The 21033-nt window shown below is 41.3% G+C and overlaps 1 protein-coding gene and 1 long non-coding RNA gene across 4 annotated transcripts in view; one reads left to right on the forward strand and one right to left on the reverse strand.

Annotated features, from left to right (window-relative positions):
- The window catches only part of EPB41L4B (erythrocyte membrane protein band 4.1 like 4B), a 236630-nt gene that overhangs the window by 178697 nt on the left and 36900 nt on the right, over positions 1-21033 (forward strand). For both annotated transcript variants that reach the window (XM_019509253.1, XM_019509255.1), the window contains exons 20-21: positions 2652-2790; positions 3269-3346. In XM_019509253.1, coding sequence (XP_019364798.1) covers positions 2652-2790; positions 3269-3346 — 217 coding nt within the window. The remainder of the gene's footprint in view (positions 1-2651; positions 2791-3268; positions 3347-21033) is intronic.
- Positions 2694-16218, reverse strand: LOC109292016. 2 transcript variants are annotated; one of them, XR_002096022.1, is made up of 5 exons: positions 14921-16218; positions 14670-14841; positions 6133-6249; positions 5294-5360; positions 2694-2779 (listed from the first exon to the last, which is right to left on the reverse strand). It is a non-coding gene; the product is annotated as an uncharacterized LOC109292016 (long non-coding RNA). The 2 variants fall into 2 exon arrangements; XR_002096023.1 differs by lacking the exon at positions 2694-2779 and adding an exon at positions 3686-3773.

Consider the following 21033-nt stretch of genomic DNA (forward strand, 5'->3'; position numbering starts at 1 on the left):
CAGGAGCCTGCCCGCCTCCTGCAATTGGGGAGCGAGCTGCTGGCGGGCTGAGTGGCTCCTGAGCTGCAAGTAGCCCCAGTGATTCCCTATATGGTGGCGGTGCCCCCCGGGACCAGCCAGGTGGGGTGCCACCAAGCAGGTGCCACCTGGAGGGTGCTGCTGCTGTGGAGGGAATCACTGGGGCCCCCCACAGCTCAGGGGCCACTTGGCCCATTGGCAGCTCATTCCCTCGCTGTGGGAGATGTGGGGTTGGGGGAGGGGAGGGAGTGGGCTCCTCCCTGCTTTTTTTTTTTTTCCTCAGCAGATCCTGCCCACATAAGCTATCACCAGGTCACACACCCCTGAGCTGTGGGGGGCACCAGTGCTTCCCTTCACAATGGCAGCACCCCTCAGTGTGCTAGCTGCATGGGTGCTGCCCCAGCTCACAGACAGCACCCACCAGATCCAACAGTGCATGGGACACTGGTAGCCCAGACGAGCTCAGGAAAGCTTGGGCTTGGCAGGCTTCCAGCACCCTGTGCACTGTACATGCTGCCTTCCTGCTGCCTGGTACCACCTGGCTTGCCCCTGGGAGAGTGTGGGAAGGCAGCAGGAGGGCAGCTGGTTGTGCTGGCAGCCAGAGAAGGCAGCAGGGATGGTGCACGGGGTGCTGGAAGCCCACCAAACCCGAGCTTCCCCGAGCATGCCTGGGCTTCCAGCACCCCATGCACCATCCCCACCACCATCTCCAGATGTATTGCTGTAATTTGTTACATAAGAAACTAAAATACATTGGATGTGTTTTACTTTGCTACATAAAAAGTCAGTTAAATTGAAATATGTTGCCGCAGATGTACACTGTTATGAAATTTAATCGCAATATGCTGCCACATGTACACTGTGATGCAATTCAATCACTAAAAAGGGCAATTAAACTGCTATAAGGGGCAATTTTGTCATGTGTACAAGGGCCCTTTGTCATGTGTACAGAGGCCCTAAATGTTTAGGTAGACCACAGTAACGCAGCATATGTAAGACAAAACTCCAGATTCAAATCCAAATTTTAGATCCATTAGATTAAGAGACCTTAATGAATTGGCAGACTCTTAAAGAGTCTCTGCATCCATATAAATTAAGAATGTGTAGGAACAGCTTTGCCCAGTAAGGATGGGGAGAGAACCAGAGCATCCCTGCTGACTGAGGACTCAGAAAATGCCATCATACACAATTATAACAGAGAGATTAATTAGGTCGGGAGCCCAGATTTGGCTTCCTTCATTAATAAAATAACTGTATAATAAGCTCAGTAGATTTTGCGTTTTCTTTTAAGCAGGAAAACAGGATGTCTTACATGTCCTTCTACTGGGACAGTTCATTCTTCCACTTCCACACACAAATGATGGAAGAGACCAAATTAATTGCAAGATCTAATATATTGTGAAAGCATTATTATTATCCAACTACGCTTATGTCTAGTTAATAAGAGGTTTGGGCATAGTATTTATCATGTAATTCTAGTGATTACATGGATTGCTTCTATAGGTGCACAGCCTTGGGTTTACAGTAAACCAAAGTATAGCTCTGCTCTGAAAAGTGCCTGTCAAACTAGCATTGCAGGGTTCCATGTGTTTGGGGACTCAGTAAATTGCCGGTAAAACTTGCCCATTTACAAATAAACAAATGCAATATTACTCTGAACTTTAACAGTCAAGCTGGACGCTTTCCTTTTCACACGTCATCGCTATTAATAGAGATCCTGTAAGCCAACTTACGGTTCCATTCATACCTGTTCAATCTCAATGAGTAACTGAGGGCATGAAAACTAATCCAAGGCTGATTGAAGTCAATGAGTTGCAATCAGTGGGGTTCTGCAAAAGTAAATGAGGGTACAATATTCTCTGGTGATTTTCATTTACTAGTGACAGTGTGGAAAAAGAAAAGAACCCAGTCTGGCTGTTAGAGTCCCAAGGGGAGTATGTAGACTGTTTTTTTTAATGAAATGGCTTCTCTGCAACCTCATCAAATTTGATCTGAATCAGAAGTCCTTAAATAAAAATGGTCTCCCACTATGCAGTTCTCATAGAATTACATTTCAGAGTATAACTGCTCTTGAAGTCTATTTTGTAAATGAAATCACATGCCAGCTGTTTACTCTGTACCAGATCTACTCTTTGACTAATTCAAGTGGCGAACATGACCCTATGGATCCACTTGAACTTGTTTCTATCGGTATTGTAAGCCCAGAACATACTGGAGTGCAAAAATGAAAAACAAAAAACATTGAAATGTAAAATAGATGCACTTTTGCATATATTCAATAAAATATATATCCAGAAATAACACCAATAATTACATGTACATAATATTAAGTTAGCTTAGAAACCACATGCCATTTAAAAGTATTTGCATTCATAGGCACTGCTTAGCTATTCTGTAGTTTAATAAAGACATTAAGTTTTAAAAAGAAAATCTAATTTATTTGCAAACTCGATGATGAGCATTAAATCATATGTGGCATGATGAAGAGAAATGACATTCAGAAGTGCTGTGGGGCCCCCAGATTCTTCTCCTCGTTTCTCTTCTCCTCCAAAAATCAGTATACCCAAAATCATATTGCATGGATAGATACATGCAACTCTAATGAAATAAACATTGTGCACTTTTAACAATAGTGATGAAGATGACCTTCCTCCAGCCTTGGCGGCGGCAGCAGCAGCATCAACTTCTGTGTCATCTTCCTCTCCTGTGTCACAAAAGACTTGTACGCCCCAAATGTCAGAAGGACAAGCCCAGATGTCACCTGGTGCAAAGGTATCATACCAAAAGATAGGGAGAAAACATGCTAGAGAGCAGATGTGAAATCACAGAAATAGTCATGGTTAAAATGTTTTTATTGGATATAGTTGTTTTATATTTGAGAGTACAGTAGTTTTCAGTGCAGAATTGTAAAGAATGTGCTTATGCTGTACTCTGTGTGTGTGCGTGCACAGAGGCAAAAAATTGTTAAGGGTATTCACAGAAGTTTAGGGCTGTAATTCTCATGGCCTGATCCAAATCCATGAACTCAACAGGAGCCTTTCCATCAAATTCATCAAGTGTCACATCAGGATTAAACGGACATTTATTTTGCTTCCAAGATGAACTATTTTGTTGTCCAACAAAAAGAGAATTGCCTGTCAAATTGTGCTTAAAAACTATGTGGGATTTTCAAACTTACTTTCTATTTAACGTATTTTAAACTATAATTGCAAAGAAGTCAGTGTTAACCACATCTTTCCCCTGCCTTTAGAGCCCTTCAGATGTCGGAAGTACATTTACTTTGGAACCAGGGGATCTTCTGATGGATTTCACGGAAGCTACACCCATGGTAAATAATTACAGTTTGCAACCCAGAAAAACAAAATGTCTATCTGAAAACAAGAACTGACAGTTTTTTTGTGTTGCATGTTGTTTAATTACTTGAACAAAAAAAAATTATAGCCTGATTTTCAGTAGTGCTAAGCACCCACAAAAGTCAATTCAGTGTTTCTGCAAATTAGCCCATTAGTGTTTGTATTGACCAACGTTATGGTTGGACTGCTGGAGATGGTTGGCTGTTTCATGCTGGAGATCTTTACTGTCATCTTACTGGAGTGCACCAGTTTTACTGTGCTCTTCTGTGCAATAAATTTGCCTTTCTAAAGGCTTAATAGATTTGTCCTCAAAAGTAGGTCTCCCTCCTCTTCCATTTAAGGAGCTCAACCAACAGGACTGTGAGGAAGCTTCCACCCTTGGGCCAGCGTGTCTCAATTTGCCTTAACAAAAAATAACAACCTAATAAACTTAATAAAATGAATACCATTCATCATTAATTTTAATTTTTGGAACAGTATGCTCTGAACCAAATATATGATTTTGTTTAAAAACCTGAACTGAATTCCTGGTCACAGTGAAACCAAAAAGAAAGCTTCTGTTGACTTCAGTGACATCAGACTTTCACCCTGCATCCCCAGTCAGTACTCTATCATATACTTCTTTTATCCTGAACTGTGTTTTTCCAAAATGATCATGTATCACAAGTAAGTTACCTTGCGACTCCTCTGGTCACTTTCAAGTCTCTATTGTCACTGAGAAGTTACAGTCTATAATAGTAATAATAAAAGGGCTTGTAACATTTGCTGGTATAAATGGATTTGAATTAAAAGGCATACCATCTATAGGATCTCATCAGCATGCTTTTACTACACTGCTAGATCTTAGTAGGTGATTATGTGAAAGTCATTGTGTGGAATAACCTTTGCTTCAAAGACAGATATGTTCTCTGCCACCAATTGCTAAGCCACCCTGTGTCACAGGTTGAATAGACAATGAGCTTTTTTACACGTTTCACAAAATGAACCCCCTGCACACCAATATCTCATGCAGATCCATTCATTTTAAGCCCTTCCCCCTCAGTATGTTCTCTAAGTATGGGCAGAAATCATGTGGATCTTTGGCCACATCCATGGACAGATCCAGGATTTTGCAAAGAGGGTGTGCAGGAGCAGCTGCCAGTGCTGCAGGAGAGCTGCACCCCTGCTTCTAGCTTCCTCCCACTCCCCCAATACCAGGAGGGTCTACCACACCATGGAAGCAGCAAGCAGGGACTTTAAGTCGTCCAATCAGGTAAGAATCTTTCCTCTCCACTCTGTCCCCCCTCACTTCCCATCTGTGCTCAGCAACATGTCTCCTTCCTGTTGCCCTCCCCTGCCCACCACTGCCACTGTCTCCAGTGACCCTGGCTGCCCCAGGGGCAGAAGGCTCCAGAGCCACCCCTACCCTACTCCAGCGGGGCTGCACATAAAGCCAAGCTCAGCCAGAGACAGTAGCATCAACAGGTAGGTTCCCTTGCCTGCACCTGCACTCTGGTTGATGGGGAAAATCTGGGGAACTGAGCAGGGAACAGGAACCTGTTTGTTGCTGCTGCTGTCTGGCTGAGCCTGGCTTGCCATGAAGCCTGGCTGAAGTGGGGTAGAAGGGTTATGGAGCCCCTTGCTACTAGATCAGCAGGGACAGTGCTATTGGTGACTGGGGAGTAGGGGAATGGGAGAGGATGGGATGTGCCATGCAAGGGTAGGAAGAAAGTAATTCTTACTTCTTTCAGGGACTTAAAAAAATGCCCAACTGTTGCTCCTGTACTGTTAACTGAAAAGGGGCTGTGTCTGTGCCACTGCAACCCCTCTAGGTCCACCCCAGCCACATCCTCTGATCACCCTCTTTGGCTTACAGAGAATGTAGTATGGAACTCACCTTATCTGACCTCTGTATGGGGAAAGATCCTGGCACATTCACATACCTGTTTTGAAAAACTTCACAAGGCTCTGTTGCAATCTTGCTTTTCAAGACCCTACAGGTTAAGAGTTCTTTATTTTAAAAAAGTGGGGAAAAGACAAAACAGTTCTTTCTTTCAGGAAATCTAGGCACCAGATCTTCACTATGCAGGCCAAGAAAAGTTCAGAGACCTTGTGCATTTCTCTGGATAAACTCACTTTATACTAGGACAAAGTCTTTGATATTTACATTGTTAAGCTTGGCTCATAATTAGAATCCTTGTGAATATGGCTTACTAATGTTAGAATGTTTTCAGTGAATCTTCTGTCTGTAGTTTGTTTATAGTGTTGTCAGATGTGCTGTCTTAGAACCTGAGGACTACAGCTACGCATGAAAAGACCGTAGTCTTGGAGGATAACTTGTGGGGGGTGGGGAGCGTTGGATGGGACCTAGTGTTTGCAAGGGTAGGGAGCTGTTAGGAGTAAGGTTGACCAATCAAAGTCAGTTGACCGGTCAATTGACCATCATTAAAAATTGTCAACTGTTCCATGAAGCCAAGCATTCCCTTATGTATGTGGTAAAGTATCTTTTTAATTGCACTCTCTCTCTTTCTTTCTCTCCCTACATTTTGGAACATGCACCCTCTGTCCTGATTCTCTCTCCTGAGCTTTTCCAGACTTCTTTCCCTTCCCTTCCTTCAACAATTCAGGGTTTTCCTTCTACCCCCATTCCTCTTGCAGTAGCTGCAAGAGAAGACTTTTTATTATACCTGTGTATGAAACATAGAAGGGGAGATAGATGCCTGCTTTTGCAGTCTAGTAGATCTTTGTGGATTGAAGAGTGTCCTGTACAAGGCATCCTCACCTAATGAAATGGCAAGATGGAGCTGTGTGGACTTCTGAAAATATCAGGCAAGGGAGCTCCTGAATTCAGAAGAATGAGGAATTGCAGCTTATAATATTTCCGAAGTGAGCGAATCATCTGGAAGGAGAAGAGCAGGGCATTAGTCAGAGAGAGTAAAGGGAATCTGCAGGCTTAGTTTGACATGAGACACATTGGAACATAGACCTTCCCCACTTTCAAACGTTGTGGCTCAATTAATAGAGTTCTCTTTGATCTGACACATGCATTTCTTGTTTCGATGCACCTTCTATGGCATTTAATTATGTTAAGATGAAATTGTCATTTATATTCAGAAAACCGAAGACTTTAATACCTGACCCACTATAGGCTATTATTTTTTAAAAGCTACCATAATGTTACATGCTTGTCCTTCCCCAGATGACAGGACAGATGTTCTTCCTTAATATTGCCACTCTTTTCATTCCCCCTCTTATTAATATTATTTTCCATACTACAGGTCATAATTGACTTTAAAATCCTTTTCTGGAGGGGCTTTTAGTCATGCATGGCAAATGTACTGCACACCATCTATCAACTTCTTTGTTTCATTTAACATCTACAAAGGTCAACCTATGTTCCAGTGAGCAGTTATTGTTTGCAGACCTTTCTCTGCAATATTCCTTACTTATCCTGTCAGTTGAGTGCTGAATTGAAGCCTATTTACCAAAGCACTGAGACCCAAACTGAAACCAAATAACAGAGAAATTCAAATTGAAAACTTTTGATTTGGGTCCATTTCTATTTTTGTTAGTCATTGTTGTGGTGACCATGTGAGGCCAAACCATCCACTGATGTAAATCTGTGTATATGCACAGAGCACAGTGGTGTTCTGATGATTTGTAGGCAAAGGCATGGTCTTTGGTATATGTTTTATGGTTGCATCCAATTTGCATTATATATTTACTTGGCTTGTTGAAGATTGCATTCCTTAAGATACTTCACTGACAGAAGTAGCATCATCTGTGCATGGTACAATCTTTGATCACACAGTCTACACACCCAGGGAAAACTCCTTGTTTATCATTGTACCACACACCGCATAAGCAAAATTATTACTAGTCATGTGATCTTTCCTTTCAGTACTTATTCCTTTAAATCAAAAACTTGTTGTTCTTCCCTGCCATCATGTCTGTTCACTTAGTTGGATATCTTCTATGATGCGTTCTTAAAACAGTGAGGGACTATAGATAGCTACTTAAATTTGATGTCAGAGAAAGTGAAAGTATAAACATGTATGACATCCTCTGAATGTGAAATTCCCTTCATGCTGTAGGTTTACCGCTAATTTCCCTCCTCTTTAAAGGCATAGGAGATCCTGGCTAAAATCTCAGATTCACACAGACAGGAAACACAAATGGAGTGAAAGCAGGGTAGAAAGCCCAGAAGCTATAACATAAGACATGAATTGTATGAACCAAGAGTAGGGTGGAATTCATATTCTTAAACTGCTCATGTTGACACTATGGGACCATGTTTGGCAGTCATGGAGGTCAATTACTGCCTTCCCTCGTTTGAGAGGAAAGTAAGAGCTACTTATATGTTGAAAGCTAACCTTTTTTTCCAAAAGGTAACAATGAAAAAAATGTAAATTTAGCTGATGATTTTGTTTTGAAAAATTACTTATCACTACATGACAGGTTGCAGATGTTAAAGAATCACATACGACTATGCAAGATTTCAGGTAATTAGAAAGAAAGAAGTTTTGGGGCATCCGTGTCAAAAAGTGGCATGTCTTCATTTTCCACATACAAAGTGAGAAGCTAATGCATTAAACTAATGCATGTGGCCAGTGATTGTGAGAATAGAAACAAAGTTGTTGACATCAGGAAAATATGAATAATATGGGAACTTTTTAATGCATTACTGAATATAGTGACAGGTCAGTAGGCTTCACCTGGAGCTGTCAAGGAAAACATTAACAAGGAAACTAGGCACTGCCTGAAAAGGGTGCAAGCCCTATTATATAGGTCAAAGATGCAGCCAGGAGTCTTTAGGCTGGAAACCAGAAGAGTTAAACTAGCTGGAGGGCTAAGTTTGATGGCAGCTGGGATGAGACCAGGTAGTTGAGCTGGTGGCAGATTCGGACTGCTTAAGATCAGTTGGGCAGAAACCTAGAAGGCCCATGCTTTGGGAGAGTAGGAATCTGACTTGGTCTTTTATTCCTGCCACTCCTTTGCTGCTTTTGACTTGAATCTGCAGAAGGAGATGACAGGAACAACAATTTTTAGTAACACCTTGAAGGGAGGCTTGGTATGTGTGTGGTTAGGTGATCCGCCCAAATCTAGATAAACAGCTGCCTCACTTCAAGCTGCCGAAATCTCTCTCAAGCCATGTGGTCTGCATGAACTAGATGAAGGAACAACAGATGCAGTTTTCAGAAGGAAGAGCCTTTCAGAAGGAGTTCCTTGAAATCCAGGGAGCCATAAAGACATCTTCAGTTTTCATGACTCCTGCCCCAGCCTTTAACTGGAGGCCCTCAGGTTGTTTCTGCCCATCATTTCTGTCCTCCTGCCTCTTTTAAAGACTCTTCTTGAGAAGATCATAATGGACATAATGGAGCCTATCAAGAAAGTACAGAATTATATCATGTCAGCAGTAGACTATGCAGTCTGGAGTTGGTGCCCATCCAATCAATAACTGTTCTAGTTATAGCCTCAGATTTACTTAACATGTACACTGGGGCAGGCCTCCCTAAGGAAGCTATAACATACCCAGGTACATATTTTACTTCATCTCTGATGGTGTTATGTGCCTGTTATACATGAATAACCTATGTACATTGCATATTGCCCTGAGAGTGAACCTCTCACTGGCCTCACAATGGCTAAGTGGAATAACAATAAACATTGGGACCAGTTCCAACTGCTGCCTTACATACTTTTTTGGTTTGCTTTTTTTGGTTTATTTATTTTGGTTTTTATGATTTTACTAGAGAAATTCTGCAAGCCTTGGAGGACTTCTTCCCAGTCAAACTACATTACAGCTGACATCCCAGGGGTATCCAATTATACTTAAAGGAGAGGTAGGAAGGATAGACTAACTGTGAAATGAATGTTGTATGGTACATCCTCAAACTGAGTGAAGGATTGAAGGTACTCAGAGACTATGCTTGCCAGAATGTTTGCCAAGCCCAGAGAATGCAAGAGCCTTTCAGTGTTAAATGTTCCTACGTGGGGGAGTTCAAGCCTGATTATTTTGCCTTGCTGCTGTGACCAGATAGAGACTGTAAAATCCTGGATGAGTTGAAACCCTGCCTGAGCTCAAGTCCCAAGAATCTTCTATGTTTTAGTCAGTATCCTTTGAAGTGCGGGGTCCAAGATTTCTCCTCTTCCCAGCTTCTCCAGCTCAGCCTGCTTGTTTGGATGATGGGGTATAGGTTGTAGCAGTGTTGTTCTAAGGGGATAGACAAGGCTCTTTGGGTAAATCCAATATCTTTATTTAGACCAACTAAAATAGCTGGGAAAATTCTTCTTTGCAACTTTTTGGGTACAAACACCCTTTGTCAGGCTGTGGAAGCATCTGCAGTTGGTCTGTGTTCTTCCTAGATAGAGTAGAAAAGACACCAGAGGCCAGTATGCATACGAGAAAGCCAGTTAGTGAAAATGCCAATTGAAACAGTCAATGGGTGAGATATAGGTGGGGAGGGAGGGGGATGTTGACCTGATGATAAGAATACACCTGGTAAATAGTAGAGAGGTTACCTGGAGTATCAGATATTAGACAGGTTATAATGTGTCATAAATCCAATGTCTATATTTAGTCCATGATTTTTTGTATCCGGTAGATTTATGAAGTGCAGTTCATAGGCTTGTCTGCAAAAAGGTGTTTTGTAAATTCCCTTTGAGGATTAGAACTGAGAAATTGGAGAGTGTTTTTTTGTGAGAAATGTGCATCTGCAGGTAATTGGGTGTTCTTGTCTTTGATAGATTTTCGATGTGCATTCATTCTGGTACACAGTTGTTGTTTAGTATCTCCTACATATTTTCCACCAGGACATTTGGTGCATTGGATGAGATATATTACATTTCTGGAGGTGCAGGTGTAAGATCCAGGAATGCTGATGGTTCTGTTGTGGGGTGTAGTAATTGTGGGGGTGGGAGGTGGAGATATGTTGGCAGGTTTTACATTTCTTGTCGTGGCATGGTCTGGATCCATTCAGTGTGTTTTGGGCCGTAGGAAGTTCGCTTGTGGTGATGAGATTGGCAAATTCAGTGCTTGCTTAGAGGCTAGGATGGGTGGCTCTGGGAAGATCTCCTTAAGAATTGGGTCTTCATCTAGAATGGGTTGCAGTAGTTCAAGGATTTTCTGTATAGGTTCCAGGGAGGAATGATATGTCATAACCAGCAGTGTGTGATTTATGGGTTTTTTTTCCTATACTGCAGCAATTCTTCACATAGGATCTGGGTGGGTCTTTCAACAATGCAATCTATCTTGTTTAGATGATGGCATTAAGAGAGCATCTTTTTTAATGAAGAACAGTTTTTAACACCTTCCTGCCTCTCTCTTGAGTGTTTTCCATCCTCCCACCTTCAACAAGATTGGTGTCAACAGGTTTTTAGCGGCAAATGTCTTTGCTGAATTATCTCCATTGTTCTGCCAGGTCAAAGCCAGAGTATTGGCCATGGAGTGAAGGTTATAATTCCTGCTGAACTTTATGGCCAGAAACCATTCACAGTTAATTTAGATAATATATTTAGATGCATTCATTCTCCAGTCACATAGGTATAGTACTGGAAGTGAGACTGACTGCAGTCTCCTTCACTATTTCAGTCCTGACTTGGAAGGAACTACTCTTATGGCTGGGAGAATGCTTAGTTCCTCATCATCATTAATCCCAGGACCTTGTATTTAGACAGTTCATAAAAACAGGCCAAGTATGAAATGAACACCTGACCACTAGGAATGGGCTGACTTCAGCAACTCATTTTGCATAGGTTATAGCAAGGGAATATACATAGGGAAGCATAGCAGCCAAAACTAGCTTTGGACTGGAGAGCTAGATGTGAAAGGCACTTCCCCTCAAGTATCTGCGGGCATGTGTAGACAAAATGAGGGGCATGTGTGCACGACACTTTAAAGTGGATTAAATGCTTTTGCACCACTTTAATGGTGCTGGTGTTTGCATGTGTCGGCGGCATATTGTGCATTAATTCCAGCTACTATAGCACATTCAACAGCATAATGCACTTTAATGACTTTGGGGTGCAGCAAACAAAAACACCTCTGAGGAGTTTTAGTTTGCTGCCCTACAACCGCGAAGCAAAACACCGGGCTCCATGAAGCTCAGGGACTATGCAGGCAGCCTGGCAGCAGCCCAGGAAGGCAGCTTCTACCAAAAGAAAAAAAAAAAGCAGCAAGCCTGATCATTTTCTTTTTTTCCCCTGGAGCCTGCCTGCCTGAGTGAGCTGCACAGGGACCAAGTCTTTCCCTCCACAGCTGCGGTGCCCCCCAGAACTGCCCGAGCCAGGTGCCTGCAGGCAGGTGCTGTCCGGGGATGGGGGAACCACCCCTGCTGTGGGAAGAAGCATCAACCTCCCCTCCCCCCACAGCCCAGGGATCACTCCGCCTACTGGTGGCTCACCCCCCCTCTCCACTGCCAGAGGCAGGTAAGAAACGGATGTACACAACATGGGGGTTTACTTCACCCTAAATTGAAGCTGTGTTTTTAAAAACCTACCGCTTCAATTTGGGGCCCCCTTTCATATACACACCCCCTGCTTTCTTAAAATGTTTGTCTTATTCTGCCAAGCCATCACACGTTCCCCTCTGCTCCCCTTCCTGCATACTACTGTCATCTGATCACTGTGCATCCTATGCTTTCAGCAAAAATAATTTAGCACATACACATCACAGGCCCGAAGAAAATGAATCACTCCCTTTTCTGAATGTGTGCACTGCAACTCGAAACATTGCCCTCAGGGTGTGAGCATGCATTATGCTGTTTACATGCATTGCATACTTTAGAACAGAATTGTGATTTTAATAAAATACAGTGTTTTATTTAGGGAGCTATAATAATAGCTGGATTGTGTTTTATTAGAACTGAGTAAAATTGTAGCAGTGCCTTTTTGCCATTCTAGATTACTCTCTCTCTCTTCCACTTCTCCACACCCTTTCCTGCCCTTGACTTTTTGCCTCTTGGGGATCTGGAAATTCAAATAACAGTGAAAATTATTCCATTCATATATTGAACGAGTATGATTTGTAATGGACTAAGCCATCTAGGAATACAGGGCTCTTTTAGGTCACTGTATGCTGAAATGCTAAAACCCTACATAAACACACAGTATAACAGTTGCTGAATCATGCTGGCAAGTGTATGCAGAAATCTCCAGCAAAGAGTAGGCCCCTTCTTCTCTGGTCCTGAGGGGGAACCAAGAAGATAAAAACAGGTCTTGGAGCTGGGGAGCAGCCAAGTTTGGAGGCTAAGATATATATTGTTACAATTTTTGGAATTACCAATAAACCCAAAATTACAGTAACTCAGAATCTGTAGACATTAAATGGATGCACTGGGGCATGATAATAAACACATTAAAATGAATTCAAAAGATGTACATTTACTGCTGTCCGGCTATATGCAAACTACCTGCTCTTCATACTACAACTTCAGAATTAGAAGTACTACAGATGCTACCTATTGGTGGAAAATGGTAAGTGGAGAAACAATTTCAACTCATTTGCCTTTTCCAAAATGGAGATATATGTCAAAAATTATATTTTTAAAATGATCACTATTTTAATTATATTTAAAATTATTTAAATGATTTAATAATTGTATGCTTTTTATAGTTTATTTTTTAGATAAGTCTGTAAAATCTATTTAACTTTAGCAATAGTTACCAAAGGCCCACACAGTCCTTTTGCTAGATAGGTTTGCAAAGAGAAGGCTAGTCAAAAAGCCTTTGAATGGAGCCCGAATTAAGTTCCACTGTGTGTTGGATTCTTCTACTATCATTAGACCTAATGATTATGAATTCTCAGTATAGAGAGCCTAGTTATAATATACTTTGAAGAATAGTTGGAAATATTATGGTGCTTTGTTTTAATTACAGATTTGATGGAAAATGAATGGTCAGCTCTTTCAGCTGATTACATTTAAAGAGTTGTAAAGAAGGAAGAAATAGTTCAGTCACTGGATACCAGTAAAGTTACAAGGAGTCTACAGATCAAGGGTGTCAATCATACAGCCCGCAGGCCACTTCTGGCCCACAGAGCCCCACCATCCAGCCCCTGGTGCTGCCCAAGTCTGATCCGACCCACACTACATGGTGTATGCATGTAGGTGGATTCTGCCAGCCAGATCTGGCCAATGGACCTCCTCCCCTTTCCCTAGCATACTTCATCTGGCAGCTGCTTCAGCCAGTCTGGGACCTGTGTTGAACATAGCGCTCCAGCATTAATAAACCAGTCTCATTTGTATTTCACACCAAGCAAAAGTGGTCAGAATGCAGTTCAAGAATCACAGACAAATTAGAAAACAGATACCTATTCTGTCTGAAGTTATATCGCATGAATTTCCAGATGCTCCAAAGAACTCCTAAGATATCTTAATCAGATATAAATTTATAAATACTTCCCTTGTACTGAATCAAGAAAACTGAAGGTAAATACATTCACCTAAACCCTCTAGAGAAGCATTATAATATAAATATACCTTGGCAATCAAGACTTTCTGACTCTCTGAGAAGAAAACATTCCTTCATAGATGGGACTGTAAAAATTAAGAACATTATTCTTCAAAGGGACAAATACAAAAATGCACATGCCTGATTTCCATATGCGCAATGCAGTTATAATGACTGCATGTCTAACTTTCTTTTTGTTAGAAACAACTACACAGTTAAAAGCATAATTTGTTTGCATGCACAAATACCAAGTTTATTTGGAGAAGCATGGTAATTCTATACGCAAGTCAAAATAAGCAGCTGCGTGCACATTTTAAATATACAGTACATTTAAGTTTCTTTTTAAAAATTGTGCTCTTTGAGCCATTTTAATCTGAAGCATGACAAAGAGCTGTTGTTGTTAAAGTGAATTACCTTAATACAGAAACTCATAGCAACAGGCAATAAACCTGCTTCCATGTAAACTCAAGAAAACAGTTTAGATTGTAAAACTGATATTGCAGTATAAAAAAGGGACTTTTCTAAGCCAAGTGTAAAGAGAATTTCATCTTCTATCAGATAGGGACACAATTTAACAGAGGGACATAGTTCAGTGCACCAGCCTGTCACAGTCTGATAAATTCAAGTATGAGCCATTTTGCTCTGGTCTTGGGGAACAAAATACAGGACTCCATGTGCAGTGCAAAGCGGTCATGGATGTCGATTAAAGCAGTCAGCTCTCTTTGAACAAATACAACAAAGGCAAATCACTTGTGGATCATTTATACTAAATGGAATATTCTGATAACTGGAGAATGGTCTTCAGCACATTTTAAAAAGTCACATTGCTTGGGCAACCAAAATAATTGCTGGAAGCATATTGGTACTTACATTTCCTAACTGCTTTTGGCAGTTGCTGCAAATAAAATACTGTAGATAGGACTTCAAAAATATTTCTGCAATTCATACTCAGATCTGTGTGTTCAAGCACAGGACTCTTGCTGGTTGGCTGCCTGCCTATCTTAGAAGTATATGCTGACTGAATTCAGGGTGGCTGGAGTATCTGGGAAAACAGTTTCAAAGACAGCTTGTTGTATCTCTGGTTCAAAACCACTAGTAAAATTAAGTTATGGTTTACTTACCACTCTCTGGATATTTTGGAATTTGCCTCCATCCCATATGTAATATTGAACACCTACAGTCAATGATGAGGTCATTAGTAAAGAAGTACAGACCGGTAGAAAACATTGAAATGTATTGCTGTTTTATACATACTCCCTTCCTTAAGCAATCTTCTATGCATTGTATAATTGTTTGTTTATTCATTTCTTGGATGGACAATAAGGACAGTACTGTGGTACTGAGCTCCAGAAAGTTGGTACAGTTGATACAACATCTTTGGGTTTTCGAACTAATTGGAGCTGAATTTTGGCAGAAAGATGATGATCTGGAAGGTGAAACTTGCTGCTTGATTTCCTTCAGTGGATATGTGATAAATGGAAGTTGATGTGCATGTGAACAGAATAGGGTGCCAAAAAGAGAGCCAAGTTATGAAGAATTTTTCAATAGCTGCTCTGAAAAAAAATATAGTCATTGAGTTCAGTGGCATGACCATTTTACATCTCCTCTTTGGCTGCTGTTGAATAGTGAGTAGTGGATCAGATTATTTCTGGTAACAAGTGACCGACCCGAAGACAAGAATTTAGTCAGGCATTCAAATTATTTTTCCAGGGGTAGCATCTTTCCATGAGACTTCTCCCACCAGTAATCCTTCTGGGAGTCTCTGGCAATGCCAAGGGTAGGTACAGGATTGCAGCCAGTGTGTAAAGGCTCTCATTTTTAGTGCCAGAGTTTGAGTTTGCTGCATGCCAGATTACAGGATAGTTGTAGGGCCTGTACAATCATCTAGCCTGATGGAAGAATATAAAGGCTTTTGCTCCCGTTACCTGAGGATGTTTGATTCACTGTGACAGCTATTCTAACAGTTATCAGGATGAGTAAGATTCTGGAACAGCCTTCCAGTAGAAGTAGCAAAGACAAAAACCTTAACAGTTGTAAGAACTTGGTTGATTTATGAAAGAGCTTGTTGGGCATGACTGTCTGCCATAGCATTGAACTGAACTGGATTAAATATCCCCTTCAGTCTCGTGTTACTAACTGCTCCAAAATGATACAGTTTTTATACATTGGGCAATGAATTACTTTCTTTATATTTACTGAAATTGTACATCCTTGATTATTTGAATCCCTTTGGAGATTTGGAGGAAAACATATCAGACACTAATAAACTAGTCCTATTTGTACTTAGCAATGAAAAGCAGTTCAAATGATTGAAATCACTTGTATAGAATGAAACCACTGCATCTTGCAAGGATGTTAACATGAGATGCATAATAGGGGTGTGCAAAGCGCGCAATATTTGATTCAGATTCGGATTTGGCTTGATTTGGGGGACAGTGATTCAATTTGCTGATTCAGATCACTGTCCTGATTCGGTTCAGTTGAATCTGAAGATTCGATTCTGATTCAGAGAATCAGCGATTCGGACGTAGACACAACCTTAAATGTTTTTTCTACATACCAGGCGCGGCTTGTGAATGCTGAGATGGTGGAGTGGATGGAGTGTCCCACGGGAGCTCACAGGGGACTCCCTCCCCCACACCCCCCTGGCTCGGCGATTGGCCACAGGGGGACCCAGGGTACCCCCCCCAGACCCAGGAGGCACCAGTCATTGAGCCAGGGGGTGGGGGGGGAGCGTCTCCTGTGTGCTCCACAGCAGACACAGAAGTGGACCAGAAGTACTTCTATAAACACATCTATAGTCATTTACATATAGACAAACTAATATGGGTATCTGTAGATTTAGTTCATCCAGAATTAATGCATTATACCTTTTTTACAAACCGCCGCAAGTTTCAGCATAGGTACATAAACGTACTTTTGAACAGCACTTTTGTACTTACTTATATATAATGCAAACTATTCATGATATTAGCCCAACTGGGGGTATGCGTACCCCCCAGGCTACTTGGAAAGGCCCTAGGGGGTACCTGCAAGCAGGGAGGGACGGAGCACCACCACTCCATGCCGCTGCCTCCCAGAAGCAGGGCTTGGGGTGGGGTGCCAAGGGCAGCGGTGCACAAGCACCACCCGGCCAGCCAGACGCGGGAGAGGGGGGTGGAAATTTGCATGCAGCCACTGCCACTCACCAACCCACGCTGCCACTGCTCCACATCCGGCCATGCTCCCCCCAGCTCTGCATCCAGGCACGGGGGGTTTTGTTTGTTTTGTTTTGTTTTTGTAAAAAAATATCTATATATAAGGTTATATATATCTATGCTCTAACCTATTACATCCCAAAAGGATTAATCCTATCCCGTTACAGAAAACCGCACCTGTGCCCTCATACAAAGGCCCGCTGGCCACCTGTACCCATTAGAATATCCGCAAATGCGCGCAACACACACAAACAAAAACCTCAGTCCCTTCTTGTCCTTCCAACCAGCCCTCCCTTCATTTCCACCCTTGGCTCACTTCTGGGGTCAGGTACTTGGCTCAAATGGTCTCTCCATTGTTGTCGCTCCAGCTTCCACTGGAGGACCCACTGCTGCTGCTGCTGTTGCTCTCGCTGTCCTCTGTTCCACTTATCTGTTCCTCTTCTCCACTGCCTTCACTCCCTTCTTCACTCAGTGGGAGTTATATGGTCCTGTGCCACGTGTCCCTATGCCAGGTGGCATTTCTGCATACTCTCCATCCTCTGCTACTGATTTCTGGTAGTAGGTCCTGAGTTCGTTCGGCACCATCTTCGCACAGCCTACTACTTCTGCATCCATTTGTCTGTATGGGAGGAGGTTCCTAGCCTTCTACAAGGCACTGGGCACTGGGGTTGCACTTATTAAAAAAGGTTGAAAACTCCTGATTTATAATATAGCTCACTGGGCTGGGCCTCCAGCAGAGTCAACATCTTTTAAAGTCACGGTGACCCCAAAGATCTGCACTGCTCAGTATCTGCATGTACTCCAGATATTCCCACCCTCCCTTCCCCCAATGTGCTAATTACCAGATATTTCCACCCTCCTTTCCCTCCATGTGCTAATTACCCCCCTGTTCATGACTGGAACCAGGTTTTTTGTCACAAGTTCTGGGATCCTCTGAAAATTTATATGCAGATGAGGCCCAGGGCAACCTGGTCCGGCTTCACTTAATAGAGAGAGGGGCCACAGCAATCACATGCAATGGACTGAGAGATGAGGTAACAGAGCCTCTCGTTTACATAGATGTCTCGTGATGTTTGCCAGACATTTAAGGCTGGTGAAGAAACAGGAATCATAAAGGTGCTGCTCAGCTGTGGGAGTGAGGAGGAATTCAAAATGTATTTAACATAGTGTTTCACCATACATTGAAAAAGAGTCGGTGCTGAGGGGGATTTGAGCACATCTTATTCAGATGAGCTATACTAACCTAGCTTTGTGGTAAGTTTCCATCAATATGTTTGCAGTTATTGAAACAGGAATGAGAAAAGTGTAATTGTGAAGGTGTGGTTTGGACTGGTGAGTGAACCATATTGGTCACAAGACAGATTAGAAGAGGTGTGTAAATATTTTTGGGGAAAAAAATCAGTATGTTTGCTCAGTATGGGTAATGTGTTTTACAGGCATGCTCAGTGTGGGCTGTATTCAACATCATAGTTGGTTTCCATTACTGAGCACATGCTGCTTCTGGCAGCAGTTTAATAGACAATGCATTTAATGAGGTTTTTTTGTATGCAGATATAAGATGCTGCCAGGGGGGAGAAAAGCCTTGTCTTTTATATGAGTAAATACAGTACTAGAGCTAGCACAACATCATTGTTAATCAACAACTTATGTACCAGATTTTGAATTGGCAGAATATGCCAACAGTTTTATAGTCCTGAAGAAAATCAATATTGTAGTTTTTGCTGAATGCTACTGTAGTTTGAAAGAAAGAAAACATAACCAAAGGAACAAAAATAAAAATAATGTTTTAAGCCAGTGACAGTTTTTTTCTCTTCTGGATGAAGCAAAAATCAGAGTAGGCAAAGGAAATCAAGTAAATGAAAGAAAACAAATGACAACTGGTCAGATTTTTTCAAGATTTCTGAGTGCCTGATTGGACTAGCAAAAGTGTAAAGTGAGTTAGTACCTAATTCTCATTGGAAGTTAGGAATGTAAATCTTTTGACCTATTTGCCTAATGACCTTGCTTCTGTTTGTAGTCAATCTCTTTTTTTCTTCTCTCATTTTTGCTTCTTCTCTCAGGTGAATGAGGTTTCAGATCTTTAGCTGAGGTGAACTGGCAGCTCTGATGATCTAAATGTAGCTATTCCAGTTGATGCCAATTAATAATTTAGTTTAAAAACAGTATAGGCAAACATGAGTTGGGAAGGACTTTTTAGACATATTAGGTGCATCTACACTGGACACTAACTTTGCAGTAGCCTAATAACACTGCAGTACACGTCATAGCACGGACAGTACTAATACACCACTACGCAGTATTATTAGGTTACCGTGCAGTAACATCACTAGAAAGCCATTTGCTAGCATGACTGCACAGTAACTCTGGTTACTGCACATTTATTTAGTACTTGATTATACGAGTACTAAATTAAATGCACAGTAACCACTGTGTTTTAATGAACGTGTAGATATGCCTATTGGGTTAGATCATACTCTACCTAATATGCACTTAAGTGCAATCCACCTTTTCCACTCTCCATGAAAAAATGTTAATATAAAAGGTGGGTGGGTGATCTTCCTCCTTGCTTTTTAATCACTTGCTGTTCAGGTGAAGATGATGGTGTATAAACAAAGTAGATATACAAATGCATTTTTAAGGACTTGGACAAAGTGCAAGAGCATCTGCCCAGATTCACTTATGCACCTAACAGGGGAAATAGGAGCTGGCCATATAGTTCCTTGTTACAAATGATTCAATAAAAAGATGCTCTATAGAAGCCTACACAAGGCTAGGTTTGTATTTTGATTGTTTCTCCATAAATAAACTAAATTTAGAAATGTTGTTGTCACAAGCAACAAGCTTTTTTTGTTATGGGTCTATTGGTAACTTCTCTGGTAGTCTGATATGCATACAATTTGTTTTCTGTCATCAGCTATATCATTCATATTTTATCTCTTTCATGCTATGATTAGCAGCACTCATATGTAGACACCAATAAAAAACTACTGCGTATGTTTTCTTTCCAATATGATCTGAACTGATACCTGGGCAATTTAATTAATAGTTTTCAATCATGATAGCAACTTTGATGTTGAGTGCCTTACTTTTGCAAGGAATTTCAGTTAAATGCTTCCAAACTCCAGTAGAAATTGAAAATATCTCCTCCTTGATCGGTTTCCTGACTGAGTCAGTCCTTCAACGTGCAAAAGTTGTCAAAAAAGCAAATAGGAAAATTTTCTTTTTCTTGTCACTACATTATAATGATCTTACTAAGTAATCAGACCTGGCTGAAAAACAGCTTTCTGCTTTCATTAAAATTATTGACTCACCAAAATGTTCCTATCCCAAATCAGAAAAAAGTCAAAATTAAAAAAAAATATTCCTAAACTGAACAGGTGTGGGGAAAAAAATCTGTTTTGGTCAATCAAAATGTTTTGTTTTTATACGATTTGATTTCAGAATTATGACTTGATATGATTTGATTTCAAAAACAGTGTTTCACATGGGAAGTGTTGTAATGAAACCTTTTGACAGTTTCCGAATATTTTTTTCCATGAATGTTCAGTAAAATGAAAATGGAAACCAACTTTTTTTGCATTTGATGAATTGGGATTTTCAAAATGTTTTTGTTGGAAATTCCCAACAAGCCCAATATCTCATTCACTTGCACGCTATATGTACCTTCCTCCTCCCCTTCCTCTCCTCCCCACCAGAAAATCAGCCCTTCAAAATTGGTGTGTGTGTCTTAAGCAGGGAAGCTAATTTTCATTGCTGAAATAGAAACACAGAGGAGCAGAAGCACTGAAAGGTTGTACTGCAGAATGGCCACTAGCCTCCGTATCAGCCAGCAACCACAAGCAGAATCCAGTGTTGTTAACTGTTGTACAGGTGCTATTGAATTGCTCTTGGCTGATGCCTCCGCTTGCTTGCTGGCTAAGAGAAAAGGAGCATCCTTTGTGCAGCACAGCTTTCCATGAAAAATCCAGCTCCATGCTTTGACTCTGGACAAATCTTTTTTTCCTATGTTCTATAATCCAAAAACAAGGTGCATATCT

This window comes from Gavialis gangeticus, unplaced genomic scaffold, assembly GCF_001723915.1.
Source record: "Gavialis gangeticus isolate Ggan-Ray unplaced genomic scaffold, GavGan_comp1, whole genome shotgun sequence".
NCBI lineage: Eukaryota > Metazoa > Chordata > Crocodylia > Gavialidae > Gavialis > Gavialis gangeticus.